The 24,137-nt window shown below is 43.8% G+C and overlaps 1 protein-coding gene across 3 annotated transcripts in view; it reads right to left on the reverse strand.

The window, feature by feature from the left end:
- fig4a (FIG4 phosphoinositide 5-phosphatase a) overlaps positions 1-24,137 on the reverse strand; it is a 96,133-nt gene that overhangs the window by 2,164 nt on the left and 69,832 nt on the right. For 2 of the 3 annotated variants that reach the window (XM_076273412.1, XM_076273413.1), the window contains 2 exons: positions 11,541-11,626; positions 11,019-11,105 (listed from right to left, as the gene is read on the reverse strand). In XM_076273412.1, the coding sequence (XP_076129527.1) occupies positions 11,019-11,105; positions 11,541-11,626 (173 nt within the window). Of the gene's footprint in view, positions 1-11,018; positions 11,106-11,540; positions 11,627-24,137 lie in introns of those variants that run through there. The other variant, XM_076273414.1, reaches the window with a different exon arrangement.

Below are 24,137 nucleotides of genomic sequence, written 5' to 3' on the forward strand. Positions count from 1 at the left end.
CTAAGCCCATGTATTTCTATGGAGGATTTTTTAAGTGCTGTGTCTCCTCACTATAAAGTCTCTGGCAGTAGTATAGACGCAGTGCATGAACGCTAGGCGCAGCAGTATAGACGCAGTGCATGACTGTGGTCTGGTGAATAGGGTTCTAAATTAACACCCGCCAACCCGCCAAATGCGGGTTAAAATTCATTTTGGCGGGTGTTAATAAAAACGTACTAGCCTGTTTGGCCGGTGATGCATGAGGCATTACATGCATGATACATAAGGCTCTGTTTTCGGTCATATATCCCCCGGCAGTACTTCCTACATTTCCCATGACCACTGTGCCGTAATGCTACGTCGGCTGCACGCAGTTTGCAGTGAAACCAGCGCGAGAGACCATGGAAACGAACTCTACCAGAAAACACAAGGAGTTAGAAGAACGAACGGAGCCAGAGCAGGGAGCATAGACTGAAAGAGGAGGGAGTTAAGGAAAGGTAAAGTAAAGTAAAAAGTACCTAGCACATGTACATAACACAAATACATAATGCATTATAATATATTAACGCAATTAACGCATTGTGTTTACTTATTTCCTTTGTGGGGGGCTGATGTCATGTAACGGAGGCCGCAAAACCTGAAGCAGCAAGATCGTTGGAGTTAGCTGAAGATGAAACGTGAGGAGCTTGTAGGCGAAAATTTTCAGTTTTAAAAAGGTAGCCTGATCAGTTATCACCACCACCACACGCATCACGCACTGTGCGTATAGGGCACCAATAGACAGAGGAGGGACCAACATTTAGCCAATAAATAGTAGCTGTACTGCAAACTGTTTTTCCTCTTGTTAGAGAAAGTATACAATGTCAACATGCACCAACAGCATGTTACATAAAGATGATACTTTTCAGGTCCTCTCTATAAAGATCCAACTTGAACATATAGGCCCTATGCTACTCCATTTAATTCAGAACGTGTCTGAGTGCGCAGGAGAGGGAGAGAAAACGAGTGGCAGGTTCTAGCTGGCTTGTCATTGTTGATGATAATTGATATCTCCTTTTTATTAAGTTAAGATTAAACTAAATGCGGCAGTGGTTGGGACAGACTTATGGGGGCGAGAATAGGAATGAAGCAGGGGATGAGGATATCGATAGAGAAATAGATAGATAGAGATCCCAAACATGAAATGAAGTGTATATTTTGTATTCATGCCAACCATGTTAATAAAATTACCAAATGCATTCAGTGACACTCATCTCATAAACTCATAATTCTCTTATTTTCACCGGAAAAAAATTGGCTAATAGAAATTCTGATTGGCTAGTAACTTTAGAAAGTTACAAGCCACATTGGCTGGTGATCAAAAAAGTTAATTTAGAACCCTGCTGGTGAAGTAGTCCAAGTACTTGGGCAAGCGAAGGTACATGTGAAAGTTAGCGCTTGGTCAAAAATCAAGTTAATCCCCAGCCTAAGACAGATATACAAACTGTCTGTGAACAAACCGACAGACAAGTAGACAGACAGACAAGAAAGACAGAAAGACAGACAATGCAAACCAAAGCGATGGAGAGATGTAGAGTACACAGAGATCGGGGCTGTGGGCTAAACATGACTGTTCTCCATGGGTCTCCATGGGTCTCCTGCTTGCTATCCCTTTTTGGGAGAGATGACAAGAGAGCCAATGGCACAGAAGTGACAGAACCAAACCAGAGTATCACGCCACACAGGCACACACTCACAATGCCCGTTAAGACCCACAGCTTCTAGTATCAGAGTGTGTGTGTGTGTGTGTGTGTGGCAAAAACATGGAGTGTCAGTGCTAGGATCTGCACCTAGGTCTCTCTCAAACACACACACACACACAGACACATATAAGGTACATACTGTGCGTTTGAGCAACAGGTTGATGTCCCTGCCTGCAATTCCCTCAACCCGGCTGATCAACATGTCCAGGACATTCCACATAAAGAGGAGTAGTGTGCACAACCTCGCTCTCTCTCTCTCCCTTACACACACTCACACAGTGTGTCATTCACACCTCAGAACTTCCCGGTAAGAAGACGCGCCTGGCATAGTTTAGCTAAAATTAACCATTATACACACACACACACACTTTCTCGCACTCTCAACCACCAATGTTCAATGTTTACTTGGCAACAGGTTTATTTCCTCATCTTCCTCTAAGAAGACCCATATTCCATCCACTCATTCCAGTTCGAAAACATGCCTTCTGGATTCAAATTCAAATTTTTGTCTGGTACTGGTACAGCAGACCTCTCCGGTGCCATTATCACACCAATAAAAACAGTACAAAAACACTCCCACAAGAAGGTCCATTCTATCCTCAGCTCGGCGATGACACACGGGCCGATTTACTGAACACGGCTGCAGGGCAAACATGACTCGGTTTCATAATACACATGACTGGATGTGGGCAATAATGTGCCTACTGAGGATTGTTGAGGATAATTGAAGTTCTCCAGATTAAAAAAGAAAATGTTGTCTAATATCAATGGGCAAGAGGACAAACACGTAGAGTGCTGAAGATGAATGTTCTCCATACAAACAAACAAACTCTCTCTCTCGCTTATACTGAATGCACACACGCACGCAACGGGGTACCCGATGGGTACCCGCATAAATGTTGCTCAAACGGGTGGATTGTGACATTCACGGGCGGGGGTGTGGGCGGATAAGGAACTCTGTGCAGACAGGTAGCAGATGAGAACCAAAACAGTATTTTAGTTTGCTGAAATAAAACACAAATGAAAAATATGCACAATATTTGTATGTCTAAATTACCGTTACTACATCACAAATATGTGTTTTAGTCAACGATAGCCTACGACCTTTGACCTTTACGTCACTACTGCGACTTTTGATTTCTTTGATGCATCTCCTAGGGATGTAGGGATAGACCTACAAATAGCTCTGTGATGCTCAGGTTGCATTTTTTCTTGTAATATTAATAGGTCTATTTGTGTAATGTTCTGATGCAGCAAGCTTTGTGATTTGGTTCGTTATTGTAAGATTTAGCACTTGTTCATTAGTTTAAATTTTAGATTGACAGATTAGTGCTGTTTGTCAAAGCACTTATCACTGGGCAAAGGATTGTCCCTACAAAAATGAACAGGCAAAATTAACAGAAGATATTGAGAAGTTAACACAAGATATAGATGAGTGTAACATAACTGTGTTTTCAAAGGATTCATTGTCTGACGGGTATATTTATGGTGGATGCTTTGGGATCAGCGGTCCTTGACACAGCCTGTACCAGAACTGTATGTGGAGAAAAATGGCTTGATCATTATGTAGCTGGATTACAACAGAGTGGGTTAGCCAAACTACAGACCAAAGACAGTACAAGATCATTCCGGTTTGGTGATGGCAGAGTTGTCCAGAGCCAAAGAAATCTGTGGAGACTGAAGAAGTGTGTTTACGGACTAGCAGACGCTTCTCTTTATTGGTACAGTAAAGTGAAAGACACTATGTATCAGTTGGGAGCTGTACTGTCACAAGTTGACCCAGCAGTATTCTACTGGCTGGATGATTCCTGTAATGTCATGGGAGTTCTTGCTTGCCATGTGGATGACTTTATCTGGGGAGGTTCAGAAATGTTCTCCACAACAAGCAGCTTTCCAAGTAGGCCGAGAAGAGCACAACACCTTCAACTACATTGGAATAGAGTTCAATTCTTTGAATGATGAGATACAGGTACAACAAAGTACTTACATACAGAATCTGATACCCATTCCATTGCATCCAGTCAGAGCTACTCAGCGAGAGTCTCCTCTAACAGACAAAGAAACTGACATGTTGAGGTCAAAGATCGGCAAATTCTATGGGTCGCAAGACAAACAAGGCCGGATGTAATGTGTGATGTATCCATCCTGGCCTCCAGTACAAAACATGCAACTGTTTAGACTCTGCACTGTGCAAATAAACTGATCAGGAAACTAAAATCTGATGAAGTGACCTTGAAGTTCCAGCACCTAGGAAAAGATCCATGAAACTAGTAGTGTTCAGTGATTCTTCAATGGGCAGCCTTCCAGACTGAAGGTACTCAGGGTGGGCATCTAATCCTGCTCATGGGAAAAAATGGAAGATTCTCACCTATATGCTGGCAATCAAAAAGAATCAGAAGGGTGGTCAGAAGTACTTACACATACAATAGATCAGTCATTGCTTGATGCTGTCAAGTCCACAAAATCAGTCACTGAAAAGCGACTGCGTCTTGAAATCAGCAATATCAAGGAGCTCCTTCATTCTGGAACCATTCAACACATCATGTGGTCAGCTACCAAAGAACAACTCGCTGACTGCTGGACAAAGAAAGTCAAGTCAAGTCAGATTTATTTATAAAGCGCATTTAACATGCACATAGTGCAATCCAAAGCGCTCCAAACAAGACACATAACAACAAGACAAAAGATGCAGGATGGAGGCGGCGTAGTCGCCAGCGTACCCATGACATCAAGACAAGACAAATACATTTAAAAAATAACAAATACAAAAAATGCCGGACGGAGCGGCGTAGTCGCCAGCATACCCGTGACACCAAGACATACAAGACAGACAACAAAACAAATAAACAAATAAAAAAAAGAAAATATATTTTAAAAGGGGAAAAAGTGATGTTAAAATTAGTCCAATTTCCAAACCAGCTGAAAATGTCCAAGGGCAATGATGATCTGTGAAAACTGCGCACAGAGCTGTGTCTTTACAACCGATGCAATGCCAACAAAGTTCTTTAGCAACTGACCAACCCGGTGAATTCACTGGCAGTCTGGAGATAACGTTAACGTTAGAAGCTAAACCTGCTAGACTGCAGTCTGGAGATGATGGAAGCACAGTACAAAGTACTGAGCGATCGTGTAGATCCGCAATTCGGTGGACTTAACAGCGACTTTGTTGCTCCGTGAGAATGCAGCTCTTCACCGTTAACGTTAGTTTGCAGTTGGTAAGGCAGCTCGCAGGTCAGCAACAGCTCGGCGGGCACGGTAGATCTTTCGCAGAGTAGAGCCTAGGTCCGGCTGTCCCGAGAGATCCACTCGACCAGACAGTGAAGTGCACTGTTCACGGATGGATGGAAGGATGTCAGAGGCCCAGTTAGTCTGCAGTTGGCATGGCAGCTCGCAGGTCAGCAACAGCTCGGCGGCCACGGCAGATCTTTCGCAGAGTAGCCTAGGTCCAGCTGTCCCGAGAGATCCCCTCGACCAGACAGTGAAGTGCTGCACCGCTCACGGATAGATGGAAGGATGTCCGATGCCAGCTAGGGCAAAAGCTAGCCATAGCAAGCTCCCAATGGACAAATGTCAACGACATCAGCTGACTTAGGAGTAAAAAGGACTAAGAATAACACGAAAACTATCAAAAATAGCGTAAATAAATAGGGAAAACATTTAACTAGACAAACCAATAAAAAAATAAACATGACATTACATAAAATTACGAACATTACATAAAAACAAACAAAAACATGATGCCAGACGGAGCGGCGTGTCTCGCCAGCGTCCCCGTATCCTAGCAACGAAAGGAACATCAGCACTTGTCCTGCTGAGGGCTCTCAGCGAAGGTGTATGGTGACTTAAAGAATGAGAGGACTAAATAAGAAATCAAAGGGACTGATGTTATATGTTTGACATAGAGTTTTGATTATTTAACAGTTCAGTTGAAATAAGGAACTATGTTGTTTTCTTTAAAGAAAAATGGGGAGTTTGTTAAGTGTAAATGCGCATGTGTCAGCACGGGGCAGGCAGTCGTATAGAGAAACAATACCAGTGCTGTATGTGTAGAAAGTGCTCCAGTAAAGTTAAATGTTTTGTACCCTTCGTTGTCATTTATTCGAGTTAACAGCTGCAACTCATCAACTCTCTCTCTATCTCTCTCTCTCTCACACACACACACACACACACACCTGCAGACACCCTCCTCTCTCTCCCTCATGAACAAACACACACACCGACCTAATAGACACCTCTCTCTCTTACTCTTACACACACACACCCACACACACCTGCACAGACACGACCCTCTCTCTCCCTCATGAACAAACACACTACACCATCTGAATCAAACAATGTTCCATTCAATTCAGATGCAAATGCTATTTTCTGCCCAGCTAACAACTAAAACGCTGTTGTTAGGCAGTTTTAGATGCTGTGGTCTCCTGTCTTCCCATTATAGTTGTGGACAGACAAATGGAAGCATAAAGAGCATGCCCACCAGGTAAACCTGCCTAAAATATGAAATGGACACACACACACCCACACGGAGCAGCAGAAACCTTAAACTCCTGCCGAAATGGTGTGGAAATGGACCATGACAGATGCCCTGCGCAAAAAGTGAGCAGCGATTTCAGAAACACACACACACACACAGAGGACCCAGCTGGCCTGTACACGTGCCAGGGGAAGTAAATGGCCATGACAACAGGCACACTCTACAGAAGCCGTCCACGCTCACAAAGGAATAATGATGGTGTGCACATGCACGCACGCACACATACACACACACTCACTCTCTCACACACACACACACACACACTCACACATGTACAAATACAGAGATTTTGAAGGCTAGGCTTATAAGGATAGGAACAGCGCAGGCTGTAGGTGCATAGGATGGTGTGTGTGTGTGTGTGTGTGTGTGTGTGTGTGTGTATGAGTATGTGTCTACGTGTGCTTGTACATTCTCAGGGTGGATTAAGACATGTAGAAGTGGCAGACAGAGGATGCTGTATGACATAATTGCAAAAGGGTTCGACTGTTAATGCAATATCTGGCCGTGGCCCACTGGTTAGCACTCTGGACTTGTAACCGGAGGGTTGCCGGTTCGAGCCCCGACCAGTGGGCCGCGGCTGAAGTGCCCTTGAGCAAGGCACCTAACCCCTCACTGCTCCCCGAGCGCCGCCATTGTAGCAGGCAGCTCACTGCGCCGGGATTAGTGTGTGCTTCACCTCACTGTGTGTTCACTGTGTGCTGTTTGTGTTTCACTAATTCACGATTGGGTTAAATGCAGAGACCAAATTTCCCTCACGGGATCAAAAAAGTATATATACACATATACACATATACATATATACATATCTACATTCATGATTTTGCACCCATTTGTATCTCTTGCCTATACATTCTTTAGATTTAGATTTAGGATTGAATGGAAGACTGTCTGAGCTCCTCTGCCTATTCCCAGGCGTGACTCTTTGTCTATAGACACTAGGTGAGCAGGAATGGGCAGTTTTCACCTTCCCATTGTCACTAGTAACTGCTCCAAGTACTCAGAAACTATTCTAGCATACCAAGTACAAGGCGGGGTCTTCCTACTCCCTCCAGGAGACCTGCCCTTGTGACCACCCCTGTACAACTGTTTCATAGTCATAAAGAGCTAGAGGTCACACCCCCCTTTGTTTGTAACCTACTCAAGCTTAGGTTGCTTCTTTGTCTAGTTAGAGATACTGGTGATTTGTTTGGGTGAAACTTGAACCTTGATGCGCATCACTGAAAGAATAAAGCCTGTTTCCTGATTGACCATCATCCTGACTGAGTCTCTAGTTATCTCTAGAAAATGACCTTTATCATTACACAACACAATGCAGAGATGTGTGGGAGGGGAGACACCACCTCTGTTGAACAGGCAACTACTGTAGACTATAGGTTAGCGAATGACGTGTAAAAATTGAAGACATCAATGGTTGCCATGGTTTTTCACAATACTCCCACTTTACCCAGAAACGCACGTGCATGAGTAGGAAACCGTGACACGCACACTGTGTCTTCAGCAAAGTGCAGAAGAGTAGAAGACCTTGGAGCACAGGCTAAATGAAGATCTAAACCACCTCTAAATGATAACGAGTTCAGGTAAATGAGCGCACGTGCGTGTGTGTGTGTGTGTGTGTGTGTGTGAGTGAGAGAAAGTAGATATCCTCCTATAAGGTTGTGACGGACAGACACGGCCACGTTTCACCCAAGTGTGACCTTTCACAACATCCTGTCTGTATCCGCTTGTCTTCCAATCAGAGAAGAGAATCTGCGCTCATCCACCATGTCCGCTGAATGCTTGAATGGAGAGATGAGCATGACCATCGATGGACAGATAAAAAAGGTGAAGGAAGGATGAAAATAAATGCTGCAGGACAATAGCATTACATAACACTGATCCTCTCACACCCTTTAAACCCCCACACACACCCACACACACTAAGCTGACCATGCCCGACACATGTGTTAAGGCAGACACACAGGCGGTCATGTATTAAGCTTCTAGCCCCCTGGCTCTCTGGCTCACACCTCTGCACACAGGTGACCGCGTGTGAGAGGAATCGATGCACACAGCATCTGTGTTTGTAGGACTAAGAGCGTAATATTATTTCAGTATGTGCTATTCCATACGCTCAGAAATTGGGAACATCTAATTATTTGGCATCTCGAGTATCAGTCAGTACATTTGTGAAATTAATGTAATGTAGTGATTACAGGCAGAAATACCCATGTCGTTAAAACACGTGTGTGCGTGAGGGGTGGGGAGTGGGGATTGGGGTGTGTATATGCTAGTGACTTAACATCTTCTTGTTCTTTGTGTTCACGTGTATGTCCGTGTGTGTGTGTGTGTGTGTGTGTGTGTGTGTGTGTGTGATTGACATTTTGCTGTCCTTTGTGTTCACGGCAACTGCCAGTGCCACCACATCTCAGTTATTAATTTACCCCAAAGTGGGTCTAGTTACCGTAGCAACCTTGTATAGTGAGGTGGTGTGTGTGTGTGGGATGTGTGTGTGTGTGTGTGTGTGTGTGTTTATTTGTGGCAGGAGAGAGTTTCTGATTGATCAATAGTACAACCTATCAGGAGGACATGCAGATATTGGGTCATGACCAGGCTTGGAATTTCACCATTTTAGGGGCAAGGCCACTTGTCCTTCAGTTGGGCATATTTGGTGGGGGGCACAAAGGCCACATGTCAGGGCACCAAGGACAAAGTTAACTATACAGTAGTAGGCTATAAAAAAGATCAAAATTGTATTTAGCCTATTCACAGCAGTGGACCTGCATCACTGTATGAAACATTACAAAAACATGAAACATGACATATTACCTAGAACTGTAAATCATCTGATCATCTAATATTTACAGATATCTAGGCTATATTTAACATTTATTTTATATTTGGCCTGTTATGAAATTATGTATTGAACAATTTAAGCACAGCTCAGCTTTAAGAAACTCAAATAGCCTAGACGCATGCTTAGCATTTTGTGATCATTAAGGCTACTTTAACAAACTCTTAGTCAGCTGTATATCCTCTGATTTTAATATTTACCGACATCTAAGCGATATTTGTAACATTTATTTTGTATTTGGCCTGTTATGAAATCACATAGAAAAATGTAAACACGTTGTGAAACTTAAAGCCCAAATTTGGAGACATGCATGTCGACATTTGCTGCAAATTCAAAACCGGATTACTCTGGAACGGCTAACTGTACAGGGGACTGCTTTAAACCTTTGTGGTCGGTAAGGTCTGCTGTTTATTTTAATATATGGTTAGCCATGTTTTGAACGAAGGGTTCGTGAAGTATTCCACCAAGATGAATGGGTAGGCAGATAGGCGCAGAACCTAGAATTTATGATTCAATTTAATTATAGTATTTATTTGTCTTGCGAACCGTTTACCAAACGGCTAACATCGTTTAAAAGCTGAGAAAAAGCTCTTTCATGTGATGTGATAGGCCTACTTGTGATTCAACTGAGAAGAATGGGTGAATCAGGACGCACTTTCTTTCTTGCCGTTCTCTGTCACTTTCTCCACTGCGTAAAAGACTACATTAATTTGCGCTGTGAATGCTAAGATTATTTTGTCAGGCCATAGGCTAATAAAATACGCTATTAGTCGGACGCAAACCAGAATATTGAAAAAAAGGGGCACCAAGGCCACAGTGGCCTGTAAACCTCTGATTTTCAAAGGGGCATCACGGTCAACGCAAGGGGCAACGATGGCCATGGCCGTCGTGGCCGCCGTGAAATTCTTACCCTGGTCATGACCACATTGTTTCTTTCATACATACCTGTGCCCAAGCACATACAATTACAAGAACCTACCCACACACAGCTAAAATATTTCCATCATCTAAGGCTGCCAATGTCATTCACACACGTGACATGCGCGCGCACACACACACACGCACACACAAACTTAAATCCCTTGGGGCTGTTAATATTAGCCTCACATGGGTCCTCACACACACACACACACACACACACACACACACACACACACACACACACACACACACACACACACACACACACACACACACACACACACACACACACACACACACACATAATCAAACGTTAAGATATTCTTAGTTGGCCATCACTTGGCTGTTAATATTAGCCTCACATGGGTCCTCACACACACACGTGGACCATTACCCCATGCAAGGCCATTGACCTGAGACTGGTAGAAAATATAAAGACACATCAGCAACCCACCAACGCACGCACCAACCCCTTTCCCTTGCTCAACTCTCTACCTTTATCCTATCCTCCATCACCCCCCCCCCACCTGTGCATTAGCAAAGACACAAGTAAAGACAGAAAGAAAATACAATACTTGTGTGTGAGTGAGAGAGATATAGGCAGTAAGGAAAGCAGAAAGGACATTCAACAGAAATAGCATACTTGATGTTTTTGTGAGTGAGTGAGTGAGTGAGTGAGTAGGCAGTAATGAAAGCAGAAAGGACATTCAACAGAAATAGCATACTTGTAAAAAAAAAAAATTCTGTCTGTGTGTCTGTGATATGGGTTTCTGGAGAGGACATAGAAGGGCAGATGTAGAGAGCGCAAATCCTCCTTAGATGTTATCTACAGAGTGTGTGTGTGTGTGTGTCTCTAATGAAAGCATGCATATGGGTCTGTAGGTCTGTATGCATTAGCTGAAAGATGGAAGAAAGGCTCTACTGATGTTATTCAAGTAAGTGTGTCTGTATGAGAATGTGTGTGTGTGTGTGTGTGTGTGTGTATGTGTGTGTGTGTATACACACTCACAGATTTATGATATGATCTGGGATTCTGTATTCAGCTGGATGGTCCGATTTCTCCACCTTGTGCTGGTTCTGACCCAAATGAGCGAACCTAAAACACACACACACACATTTACTAGGGGAGTCACAGACAGGATATTGCAGACCTAAACTTTAACACACACAGAGTGAGAAAGCAGTCCAAATTTTCTACTGCCAGCCTTAAGGTATAATGTGTATACAAACGCACGCAAATTCATGACACTTGTCTTTTGTACTTTATTACAGTACTCCATCCTTCAAAGCTCTGTGTTGATGGACAATGCAATCTTACAGACAGGCTACAGCAGGCATGTAACTGAAGCGTTCCGTTCATGCTGCAACAATTAGCTACAACAGACGTTGCAATGCATACATTCCAAAACTATTGCTTCAGTTACGTGCCTGATGTTGCCTGCCTGCATGTTACACACAAAAGAGAAGCACAAAAATACAGATAAACACACACATGTGCACACAGACACCACACCACACCCATAATACACACCTGTGGTAGGTAATCAGGTCGTCGTCACCCAGGGGTTCTGTGAGGTCGAGTCCGTACGGCTCTTTCATTGGCTGAGGTGGAATGTCCTTGAAAAAGGTCAAAGATTGAGGACAAACGTCAACTGAAGCACTGGTTCAAGGTCACTGCACACTGAGCCTACGATTGCACGATTAAAAAAATAAATACAACTTCACGCTGCACCAATCACATTTACATACCTACTTGCACGCCTACTACCGCCAGTTAGAGGGAGAGCAGATAGCTAACAAACGTTCAGAAAAAGTCCTGTTGGCAAATTTGAGGAAAAGTCGGTAAAGGGGCTATTTCACACAATTTGAGGGTGCTGAATTAAAATATTTTGTTTACCAAGCTCAATTTTGAGTTTTAAGCTTGGTAATTAGCATAATTCACATACTTTTTGGTTTTGCCATCAGATGTAATAGGAATTGCAAAAAATAAGGCATTAATATACTCTTTATGTATCAGATATGTTACAGGACAGGAATTACCCAAATGACCCTCAAGTAGCAAATGAAAATAAGCTAAATTGAAATAATAGCTAAAATTCAGTATGACGTTTAGAAGCAAAATAGATTCCTTGATAATAAATTGATAGAATAGTAGGTGACTGCTCATTTTTCTGTAGAAAGTACTTTGTCACTAACTATTATGTCAGTCTTTAAAGAGGATTTACACTGTATTTTCTTTTTACTGTAAAGGCTGTGCTTGCCTAGTTAAAACATCTCACTGGTGCTCTTTCCTATCATTCAAATTCCAGCCATGCAAAAAAATTGAAGAGTGTGCATGTTTGAGGGTTGCTGAAGAGTGCTATGGAGATTGCATTATTTGCAAAAAATTTAGACAAGATATCCTTTATAGTGCAACAAAAAGAAACATTCTCCAGTGCATCATTACTGCATATGACGCTGAAAGGGAAGTGGACCTAGGAAAAATCCTCAGCTAACTGATCAATGTCCCTGTACTGTAGCTATTGCAGATAGCGATGGTTATTTGTGAAGTGGAAATAAGTCTATCCTCACTCAAGTGCTGTCTAGCAATGTGGAATGTCCAGTAGTGATCACTGCAAAAACTGCTCATTCAACACTGATAATAGATGCTTAAGATCTAGTTATGTCTTTAGGACACCCATCTGACTGCAGCACATTTAAGAAGTATTCAGAAAAGTTTGTAAGAAACTTTTGTATTGTTATTTGGTATTTGTTATGTGGTAGCAAATCATGTTGACTATCAAAGAAAAAGACCCTAATGTAGGAATGCACACAGATATTGCAACAGATACGCTCAGGCCAATCCAAACTTTTCTCATCTGTTGTTCCTCGTTGGTGGAACACACTAGGGCAGGGTCATCCCTCTCCATTTTCAAAAAACTCCTGAAGCTCCTCTCATAGCACCACTTACAACAAGTCTTGCTGATCCTAGCACTTACCACCTGTCTTGAACTGACACTCAACTGTTTAAAAACAGCACTCACTGATTCACTTATTCTTACTGTACTCTACCGTTTTTAAATTGTCCTAAAATTGTTGATAGAATTGCTTTAAAACTTAACTGTTACCATGTTGTTAATCACTTTGGTTAAAAATGTGTCAGCCAAATGTAATGTAATGTAATAATGGTGTAGGCCTATCTGATTAAAGAAGCCCTATGCAACAATTTTAGCAAAAATGACCTTAATTATGCAGGTTGAGAGTCGTTCTGATGGTTCTACAACACTTTTTGGGTCGTTTGGTGGGTGTTTCGTCTCCCCCTAGTGCTTTTCCACGGAAAAAACGAATATGCAACTTTCTGGTCCCGGACCGAAGACATCCGGATGTGCCTCGGCGGAAGGCCTCGAAAATGTAATCAGATTGTAGTTTCTAAGAAGACTGCAAAACGGACTCCGACTTGGCTTTGTTGCTGTTGAAATTGTAAGTAGCCTACCCTTGGGTGAACTTAGTTTTTGTAATGTGGTTTGATAGTCTCTTGAACAATGTGTTTGCTCGACCGTTTTATTGTGAACCCTGTATGTGTTTAGCTTGGTTTCTTGATGGCTAGCTCGCTAGCTAGTGGGGGTTTAGCGTAGCAGTCACTTGCTACCGAAGCTGCAGGCGGAGCTATGTCGTGAAAAATGCGAGCCCAAATCAGGCGAAAACCCAGAAACAGCGAAGGAATAACCAGACTTGCATAGGGCTTCTTTAAGACCCAAAGAGTGGTTGAAACGTACTTATTAAATTACACTGGGAGCAAAGAAGACTATCTTTGCTTTTTTCCATTTGCAACTGTCAAAGAAATCCCATAAACACAGGAAGGACTAGGGTAGCCTACATCAGATGGCCTAAAGATTAGGCTCTTCTGCATAGCATTAAGTGATTTGCATGCAGTAATTTGAAACCTGACCTTGATCTAGCCTACTTTGGCTATTTAAAGGTAATTTATTGCCAAAACATCACACAATATAAATGAGCTATAACAAACAATAAATGACTTAATCACACACAAACTACTATTTTACTGACTACAAAAATATTAATTATGTAGGAAGTTTAGAAGGTTAAAACCCAGAATTGACCAAAAGTGCACCAAATTCAACACAAATGACTCGATACACTTGGAGGAGGCCTGCGTCCTTTCTTTTCCAGATATTTTAGGATTTGGATATCGTTTTAGTATCGAGTATCAAGATATTTATGGCAGGTATTGTATCGAAGTCCTAATTTTGGTATTGTGACAACACTATGCCAGAGCCATTCTGTTTTCTAGATGTTGTGATCTTGTTGCTGACGGTAGATGCAGTTCTGCATTAGGCTTATTCCCGCTATCTAAGTTCATATGTACTGTAGGATATATTCTGAGTTGAAAGTTATCTGCGCAATTTGTTATTGTGATGAAATGCATCCACCACGAGTGACTCACTATGTTAGCAATAAAAATATGGTTGTGTTTTGATTAGAATTTCCGAGTTTATTACATGTTAACTGTAATCATGTTCCCATTAAATATGTTAATAAACTATAGTATGGCTTCTTTAATGTTAAAACATGTATTTAGAGAACACTTTTATTTGGTTTTAGTGATTACTTTTGAAATCAACACAATTTAGGGAAAAATAAGCTAAAATAATTGCTATTTTATGTTAAAATGCTGATTATGCGGCTTAGACCTCAGAATTAAGCTTGATAAACAAATTATTCAGAATCAGCACCCTCAAATTAGGTAAGAAGGATGGTTTACCAACTTTTCCTCAAATTTGCCGTCAAAAGTTCTCTTCTGTGAAGCTGCTCTCCCTCTAAGTCATTAAAGTTTTCGGAAGAGGTTTCACATTCGGAAGAGGTTTGCTACGGCTCACATCTGTACAGTATCAGAGAACAAGGGCTCCTACTGCCCTGCCTACAGGTGCCAATCAGACAGCTTTAAAGCCCTGCCTACACATGCCAATCAGACAGCTTTAAAGCCCTGCCTACAGATGCCAATCCTGCCTACAGATGCCAATCCTGCCTACAGATGCCAGTCAGACAGCTTTAAAGCCCTGCCTACAGGTGCCATTCAGGGGCCTGCAGCATTGGGCACTGCACTAAGAAGTAAACAGTTGTGTGTGAAAACAATTGTGTGTGTGTGTGTGTGTGTGTGTGTGTGTGTGTGTGTGCAATTGCACAGTCTGACCATGTGGCACCTTGAATGAAAATGTGGAAAAGCAGCAAAGAGGGTGCACTGGGAGAAGAACTGTGAAAAGCACTCATGAGTCCTGACAGTCTACTCAAGGCCTTTGTTGAAACGTACCCTCTCACCCCGCACTCTCAGTGGAGAAACGTACACACAAAGTACATACACACTGTTACATAAGACCAGCCTTCAGCATTTTCCTTTGTGCATACTGACAGCTCTGGGACGAAATTCATAATCTTGCACATAACTACACTAATTCACAGAGAATGAAACACACACACACACACACACACACACACACACACACACACACACACACACACACACACACACACACACACACACACACACACACACACACACACACACACACACACACACAAGCACAGGCACGCTTCTAAACCAAAGCATTTAATTTCCAATCCTGCAATATTTATTATGTTCCTTGACCATTAATTTCTGCACTGCCACTTAATTCATTGATGGGTTTCTCAAAAACACAACTTCACACCCAACCAGAAACTAACATAAACAAGCAGACAAACGAATACGCCAGCAGGTGGATCGCACTACACTTTTTTTCTAAACCTAAAAGTGTAAACACATACACACAACCAGTATGACCAAAGCAAACACACATGCACACTGTAAGGATGATCACACACACACACCGACGATGAAGAAAGAAAGAAACACACAAACACACACACATACATAAACACACACACACACACACACACATACATAAACACACACGCACAGCAAAATGAAGTGCTGAGAGGTAATTGTTCCGAGAGCGGGCTGATAATCATATGTTTAAATATTTTATCAGTTTGCGGATTTCTCAGTTACCCTGGCGATCAATCCTGCCGGCCAGGCCTGTGGGCACAGCCACGAGTCTGCGTGTGTGTGTGTGTGTGTGTGACACGTGAGCCCAAGCACGAGCAAACATGCACACATGCTCACTCATATACACACACACACACACACACACACACACACACACAGACACACACAGACACACACACACACACACACACACACACATGCAAACATACACTTACACATACATTAAACACAGACAACAATATTCACACATACAGTACAAACTTCAAAAAATGCAACCGTGCCAAAAAAAATAAGATTGTGTGTGTGTGTGTGAAATAGATTTCATATCTGATCAGTCAGGCCTGCATAAGCATGGATATCGTATTCTCCACACACACATTATTCTTACTCATCTGTCTCTGCTCTATACAAAATCACAAATACACAGATGGGGGACATGCATACACACACACTCTTTCTCTCACACACACACACACGATACCCCATCATGCCTATCAACATAAACATAGAACCACTCACACAGAACACCGAACATGTCACGCCGCAAAACGTGTTTTTGTGTAGAATCTGGCAATCACACAAAATAACTAATTATCTCCCTCTACATACAGTACATTTATCCTTACACACACACACACACGGGCACACACATGCACACACAGAGAGAATCACTGTGATAAGGTAGATGATTCATCTGAGGTTGCAAATATTTTAATGTGAAATTTTACAGTCCATTTTCTCAGGGTCAAAATATTAAAAATTCTGCCACTAGCGCACCCCACCCCGCAAGCCACCCCATACCCGTGTGTGTAAGGGTTGCAGCCAATGGTCCTTGGATGCTTTCCGCTAGGACTTTTTAATGTCTTGCCAGTCAACATGCCTGGAAATAATTTATTTTATTTATTCATTCAATCATTTCACTGGCCAAATTTACCTGTGACAAATTACAATAGCATTATCTATGTAAATAACTACAATTTGGGTTGATATGAGAGAATGACAACATCCGAATCCGAATTCATCCGAATTCTTCGGCACGTTTTTGAGGGCCTATGGACACCAATGAAACGGAGCTATGTTTGAAACAGACGTCACTATTTTTGTAAGAAAAAGGAGCATAAACAAGGCTTTATCATATCCAGAAATATTATATTATATTTATATTTTTTTCCTTTTCAATTTACAGGTTAAATACTGGTCAATGGAAACCCTGGACTGGAGAGTTTGTATGTTGTGACAGAGACGATGAGTGAGAGAGTGTGTGTGCTTATCCAGATGCGTTTTCGGTGTAGAAGATAGGGCACCTGGGATAGGCCAATGGCACACATTCCCTTTACCATGACAACAGATCTCCATGAAAACACCGGAGCTTTCTAATCTTCTGAGAAGCATGCTGACGCTTTAACTGGCCTGCTCTGCGTCAGTCTCTCTCTCTCTCTATCTCTCTCTGTTTGTGTGTGGCCAAATGCTTTTTTAGCAGAAAATTAGTTGGACCCTTTCAGCAACAAGTGTGTCACACACACACACACACATACACACACATATATACACAAATGGAAAGCACTAGAGAGGTCAACATGGCTGTGATTGCAATTAGGACAGGATTAGCAAAGGGTAGTACAATTTAGGTGTGTGTGTATCCGTGTGCATTTTCTGAGAAACAGTTGGGAGACCCCACAGCTACACAAGTCATTAACTGTATTTCCCTTCTTTTTTTAATAGATTGGTTTAATGGGAGAACACGCTGTATTTGACCTATTACAATACAAAACACACATGGGTCACAGGGTCACAAGTACAGGCGCGCGCACGCACGCACGCACGCACGCACGCACGCACGCACGCACGCACGCATTCCAAAATCACTGAGTAATCGCAATCTCAATACTGACCAAAACAATCCTGATAATGATTTTTTGCCATAATGGAGTAGCCCGAGAGCTTCTATAGTGGCAGGCTGAAGCATCCACTTCCAAGAGACCAAGAAAGAATAATGCAGAAAATGCACGTCGCAGGTTACTAATTTCTTCTTTCACTACCGGTAAAAAGTTTGAGGTCACTTAGAAATTTCCATCCCACTCAATTACAGACAGAATACCAGCTGCACTGTTTTTTATTTAATCAGGGCAGCAGTTTTCTATGTGCTTACATAATTGCAAAAGGGTTCTTGACCGTTGCAGATATCTTCAATATACAATATGCAGTGTCTACATCAGCAACCATTCATCCAATGTTCCAAAGGCACATTCTGTTTACTAATCTGATACCATTTTAAAAGGCTAACTGAGAAAACATTGGAGAACCCTTTTGCAATTATGTAAGCAGATAATGTAATCTGAAAACTGCTGCCCTAATTAAAAAAAAAAACAATGCAACTGATCTCAGCTGGTATTCTGTCTATAATGGAGTGGAATGGAAATTTCTAAGTGACCCCAAACTTTTGACCGGTAGTGTAACTCAAAACACAAATAAAGGTAATCTCCATTGCAGTTCACATGGTTAAAAAAGTATTTGCAGCTTCTGATCTACCCTGCCCTATAGCAGACATCCCTCCGACCTCATGATCAATAGGCTAGGCAGGACTCCGCATCCATCGCATTTTCTTCTAATGCCATAATTCTAGATAATAATTCAAACCGCATTTCATCAACATGATGTACTGTAAATAATGTCTTAAAGGGACAACTTAAACTTGGCAGGATTTCCCCCTCTGCTGGAGAAATGGTGCATTATGCTATTTCAAACTGTGGGAAAAGGTAATGATAAAGCACATGAATTTGTTTACAAGCTAGCGAACGGTTAGCATAAGTTCGGCCGAACTATGTGGATGTTACATGGTAAGAAACACGATTTAAAACGAGTTTCTTGTTTCTCACTTCTCTTTCCGGGACGGTAGTCTCAATGTTGCAAGGTTGGTTTTCCCCCTGGGGACGCTAGGCGCAGTGGGGAAAGTCACCATTTTCACCGGAACAGGTCATTTAACCATCCAAATGATTTCTAAACGGGTTTATTACGTTGAAAAAGTTCCCCTTTAATGTTCAAATTATTTTGTAAACATGAAAGTTCAAAACAGCCTGTCTATCAGTCCGTCTTTGTCTCTGTATCTCTGGTGACAAAAGTCATTAATACAGTAACATTGTGACGGTCCCAAATGTGACCGCACATATCTAGCGCCCTGTCGGCACAGACTATGGGTTAGGATAAGTTTGATTCACGCACGCACACACACAAACAAATGCACGAACTCTTTAAACAATGTCACTCGCGCCAAATACATGGAATTTACGGCTATAAAAAGACTTTACTATGCATAACATTTTATTTATACAAAGTTGGTGCACAAACTTTTGTGTAAGGTGTTTGCATGTTGGGTTACCGGCGGCTGCTGCTGCATTCTGTTCCTTCTGACTGTCCGGCAGCAAAAGGGTGCCGCCGGGAAACAATGGACCGTTTATTGTGTTCCGGAGGGAATTGGCCACGTTCAAGTGGGTATTTTTGAGGGATTTTTCCTTTAATTTTGGAGCCGTTGTTCCCCATCCGTCTCTGGTGGACTGCCTTTGTGGATGTCATGGGACCCAAGAAGGTGCCCGTGGTGCAGCCGAAGGTAGGGGCCATCGGAGGAGAAGACGTGGAGGGCGCTGATCCGGAATTGGCCAGTCTGGCCGAAGATGTGTCGATGCAGGAGCTTCCGGACATGTTCCGAAGCCACATGGCCCAACAGCAGGCCCGAGACATGGTTATGGAGCAAGAGGCGGCGCGACAGGAGAATCGATGGAAAACCCTGCAACATCAGTTCAGCCTCCTGCAGCGGGAAGTGCACGTGAGGACTACACCAGACCCTGGAGTACCTGCCGAGCCTGCTCTGGACAGCATTTCGGAAGTCCCAGCCAGGTCATCTTCAGCCATGAGCGGCCATCCTGCACCACCCCGGGCTAGTAGTCAAGCCAGAGCCCAGATAGAGAGGGAACCTCGAATGCAATGCTTGAAAGACACAGATGACATTGAGCATTATCTGGTAAAATTCGAGAGGATAGCCTTGGCGTGTCAGTGGCCAACAACTGACTGGGCAGTAAGGTTAGTGCCCCTCCTGTCGGGCAAGACTAGGGCAGCTTATGTTAACATGGACCAGGATGATTCACTCAATTATGACCGAGTTAAAGAGGCCATACTAGAGAAGTATGATATTAACCAGGAGACTTACAGGATGCAGTTTCGGAGTTCCGAGGTGGGTGAGGATGAGACACCGAAGGAATTGTATGTTCGACTGCGAGACCTGTACCAGAGATGGGTACAGCCCCAACGGCACTCCAAGGAGGAGCTCGCAGAGGTAATCATACTGGAACAGTTCCTTCGCATGCTTTCCCCCGATCTCCAAGTGTGGATAAAGGAACGGGACCCCGTGTCTGCGGCGGAAGCTGCCTCTCTGGCTGACATCTTTGTGGCGGCCCGGCGTAAAGCCCAGCCCTGGACATACAACCAGTGGAGAGGGAACAGAGAGACGCCTATAGGCCCCACCGGCAGCCTCAGCCACCCAAGAACAGCAGGGAGGGTAAGTCTGTGAGTGATAGGGGTGGTCTGTCCAAACAGAGCCCTGTTTTCAGATCTAGCAGCCCCAAAGTACCAGTTTGTTATCAGTGTGGGCAGGAGGGACACATAAAGCCAAAATGTCCTAATAACCCAGCCAATCAAGCTAACATCTGCACAGTGCCTAGGGCTAGCTCTCCCAAGATACCTGTAGCTCTCCACTGTTGTGCTGTAGAAGTAAATGGGCGGGAGGTTGGTGCACTGTTAGACACAGGAAGCATGCAGTCTTTAGTCTCCTCTGAGTTAGTGTCATTAAACCTTAGGAACTATTCGGTGATGACGCAACTGCGGTGTGTACATGGGGAGGAAAGGCAGTATCCAACCGCTAGTGTACATGTACAGGTATTGGGGCAGACTTACCTGTTAGAGGTTGGGGTGGTGGATAATTTGCCATATCGTATGACTTTGGGCCAAGATTTTCCAATTTTGTTTCATCTGGTAGCTGCTAGGAATGATTGTAACATGGCGGTGACACGAGCCATGGCTACAAATAGTGAAGTTGAGGTGCCATTCTCCGCATTGCCTTTCTATAATTCTGACATTGATGCCCAGCCAGGAAAGGGCAGGAAGGCTAAGAGGCAGAGAAGAAAGGAAAAGTTCCTGTATGGGGCTGCTCATCGCCAAGAGGAGTTGTCCACAGAACAGTTGGAGGTGCCTCTAGAGATACCCCACAATATTAGTAGTATGCAGCAGCAAGATCCAGACATTGGGCCGTTATACCAGCAAGCTCAGGAGGGGGCACAGTGAAGGGGTGATGACAGTGGGGAGGCAGGACATATGTTTTACCTCAGGAAGGGGGTGTTATATAAAGGGGGTGGATCAGAGGCAAGGATGGTAGTCCCTCAGAAGGTTAGAGGAGTAGTCCTCGAGTTAAGCCATTCTATCCCCTGGGCAGGTCATCTAGGCAGGCAAAAGACCAGTGCCCGTGTTAGCCGCCATTTCTATATGCCGAATATGACCAAAGACATTGCCGAGTTCTGTAGGGTATGTCCAGAGTGCCAGAAAACCACTAGCAGATGTCCCCCTAAGGTTCCCTTAGAGCCTCTGCCCATAGTAGGAACACCCTTTGAGCAACTAGGAATGGATGTGGTAGGACCCCTTGAGCGTAGTTAAGCTGGAAACCGCTATATGTTGGTCATCAGTGATTATGCCACAAGGTATCCCGAGGTTTTTGCATTGAAGGCAGTGAAAGCTAGAACTGTAGCCACCTGTCTCATTCAGCTGTTCTCTAGAGTTGGTTTCCCTAGGGCCAAAATCACAGACCAGGGAACTAATTTTATGTCAAGGCTCCTTATATATGCTGTTAGGGATAAAGGGCATACGGACTACACCTTATCATCCGCAGATGGACGGCTTGACTGAACGGTTCAATCAGACCCTCAAACAGATGTTACACAAGTTTGTGAGTGAATCTGCCGCTGCCTGGATCCCCTACCTTCTCTTCGCATATCGCGAGGTCCCGCAAGCTTCAACAGGGTTTTCACCTTTTGAGTTACTTTATGGCCGGGAGGTGTGAGGACCCCTGTCTCTGCTGAAAGAAGCCTGAATGGGAGACGAGGAGGCCCCCCAGTCCCAGAATACACTTGCCTACGTCTTGCAGATGAGGAAGAGGTTGAAGAGCATTGCACAGCTTGCCCAACAGAATCTTGAGCAGGCACAAGAACGGCAGAGGACCTACTACGACCAAAGAGCCAAAGCCAGGAGTTTTCAAGAGGGACACAAGGTCCTGGTGATGCTGCCCAGTGACACCAGCAAATTGCTGGCAAAGTGGCAGGGACCATACGAGGTTACTCGTAAGCTTGGGTCTACCAAGTATGAGGTTGTCAACCCAGGAAAGAAGGGTTCCAGACGGGTGCTGCACATCAATCTCCTGAAAGAGTGGCGAGAGCGACCATGGGTGAGTGCTGAGGTATTCATGATCTGGCATGTTAGGGATGAGGAAGAGGTGAAGGAGCAGTACCTACCTATATCATCAGAGCGAGCTGACCTCCATCATCTCAGCAGTTCAGCCTCGTTCAGTAAGAAGCCAGGACACACCAGATTGGTAGAGCACCACATAACACTGTGTGCAGGGGCAGTTCCCCGTCGCATGAGCTACCGCATCCCAGAGCGTTTCTTGGTCGCGTTGAAGGAGGAGGTCGACCAGATGTTGACTATGGGCATCATTGAACCGTCTAAAAGTGAATGGTGTAGTCCCGTTGTGTTGGTGCCCAAGAAAGAAGGGAGTCTACGTTTTTGCTGATTTCAGGTATTTGAATTCAGTTTCAAAGTTCGATTCATACCCGACACCAAGAATTGACAATATCATTGACTGTCTAGGCTCCGCAAGATGGCGGTCATTGGTGGAGGAGTGATCAAGCCACAGGTACAAAAGCTGGATGCAGTTCGGCGATGTCCCTTTCCCAAGACTAAGACCCAGGTGCGATCCTTCTTAGGTATGGCTGGGTGGTACCGAAGATTTGTACCCAATTTCTCTGTCAGGGCAGCTGCTCTTACAGACTTGACACGTAAAAAATGTCCCGTCCAAGTTCAGTGGTCTGAGGAGGCCAGGAAGGCCTTTCAAGACATCCAGAATGCCTTATGTAATGAGCCTGTTCTATACTGTCCTAACTTTTAACAGAGTTTTGTGTTGCAGACAGATGCTTCTGATAGAGGCATAGGAGCGGTGCTTCTCCAAGGTGAACCTGGTCAGCGGCACCCGGTGGCATACATCAACCGGAAACTGTATCCAAGGGAGGTGAGATACTCTACAGTCGAGAAGGAGTGCCTGGCGGTGAAGTGGGCCCTTGAGGCCTTCAGGTACTACCTCTTGGGCCGTGAGTTTCTCCTCGAAACTGATCACCGGCCACTGCAATGGATGGACCGCATGCGAGACTGAAAGGCACGGATTACACGCTGGTACCTATCTATGCGGCCCTACTGGTTTACCATCAGGTTCCGGGACAGAGTAATGCCACTGCTGACGTCCTCTCCCGCCTGCCGGTGTGAGACCAGAGGGGGGGGGGGGGTGTGACGGTCCCAAATGTGACCGCACATATCTAGCGCCCTGTCGGCACAGACTATGGGTTAGGAAACGTTTGATACACGCACGCACACACACAAACAAATGCACAAACTCTTTAAACAATATCACTCGCGCCAAATACATGGAATTTACGGCTATAAAAAGACTTTACTATGCATAACATTTTATTTATACAAAGTTGGTGCACAAACTTTTTGTGTAAGGTGTTTGCATGTTGGGTTACCGGCGGCTGCTGCTGCATTCTGTTCCTTCTGACTGTCCGGCAGCAAAAGGGTGCCGCCGGGAAACAATGGACTGTTTATTGTGTACTGGAGGGAATTGGCCACGTTCAAGTGGGTAGCGCCAAGGGGAGGGGGGAGCAGGGCAATCCTGCTCAAGTTGCTCTGTATGTTTGTCCCTGTATGTACTTATTTGTATGTGTTTATTATGCCATGTTTGTTTGAATCTGTTATTAGTTTATAGAGGAATATTATCAT

Source organism: Alosa pseudoharengus, unplaced genomic scaffold (assembly GCF_046254945.1).
Source record: "Alosa pseudoharengus isolate Yale_2024_CS ecotype anadromous, Long Island Sound unplaced genomic scaffold, YU_APseudo_1.1 YU_APseudo_1.1_scf_7, whole genome shotgun sequence".
NCBI classification, from domain to species: domain Eukaryota; kingdom Metazoa; phylum Chordata; class Actinopteri; order Clupeiformes; family Clupeidae; genus Alosa; species Alosa pseudoharengus.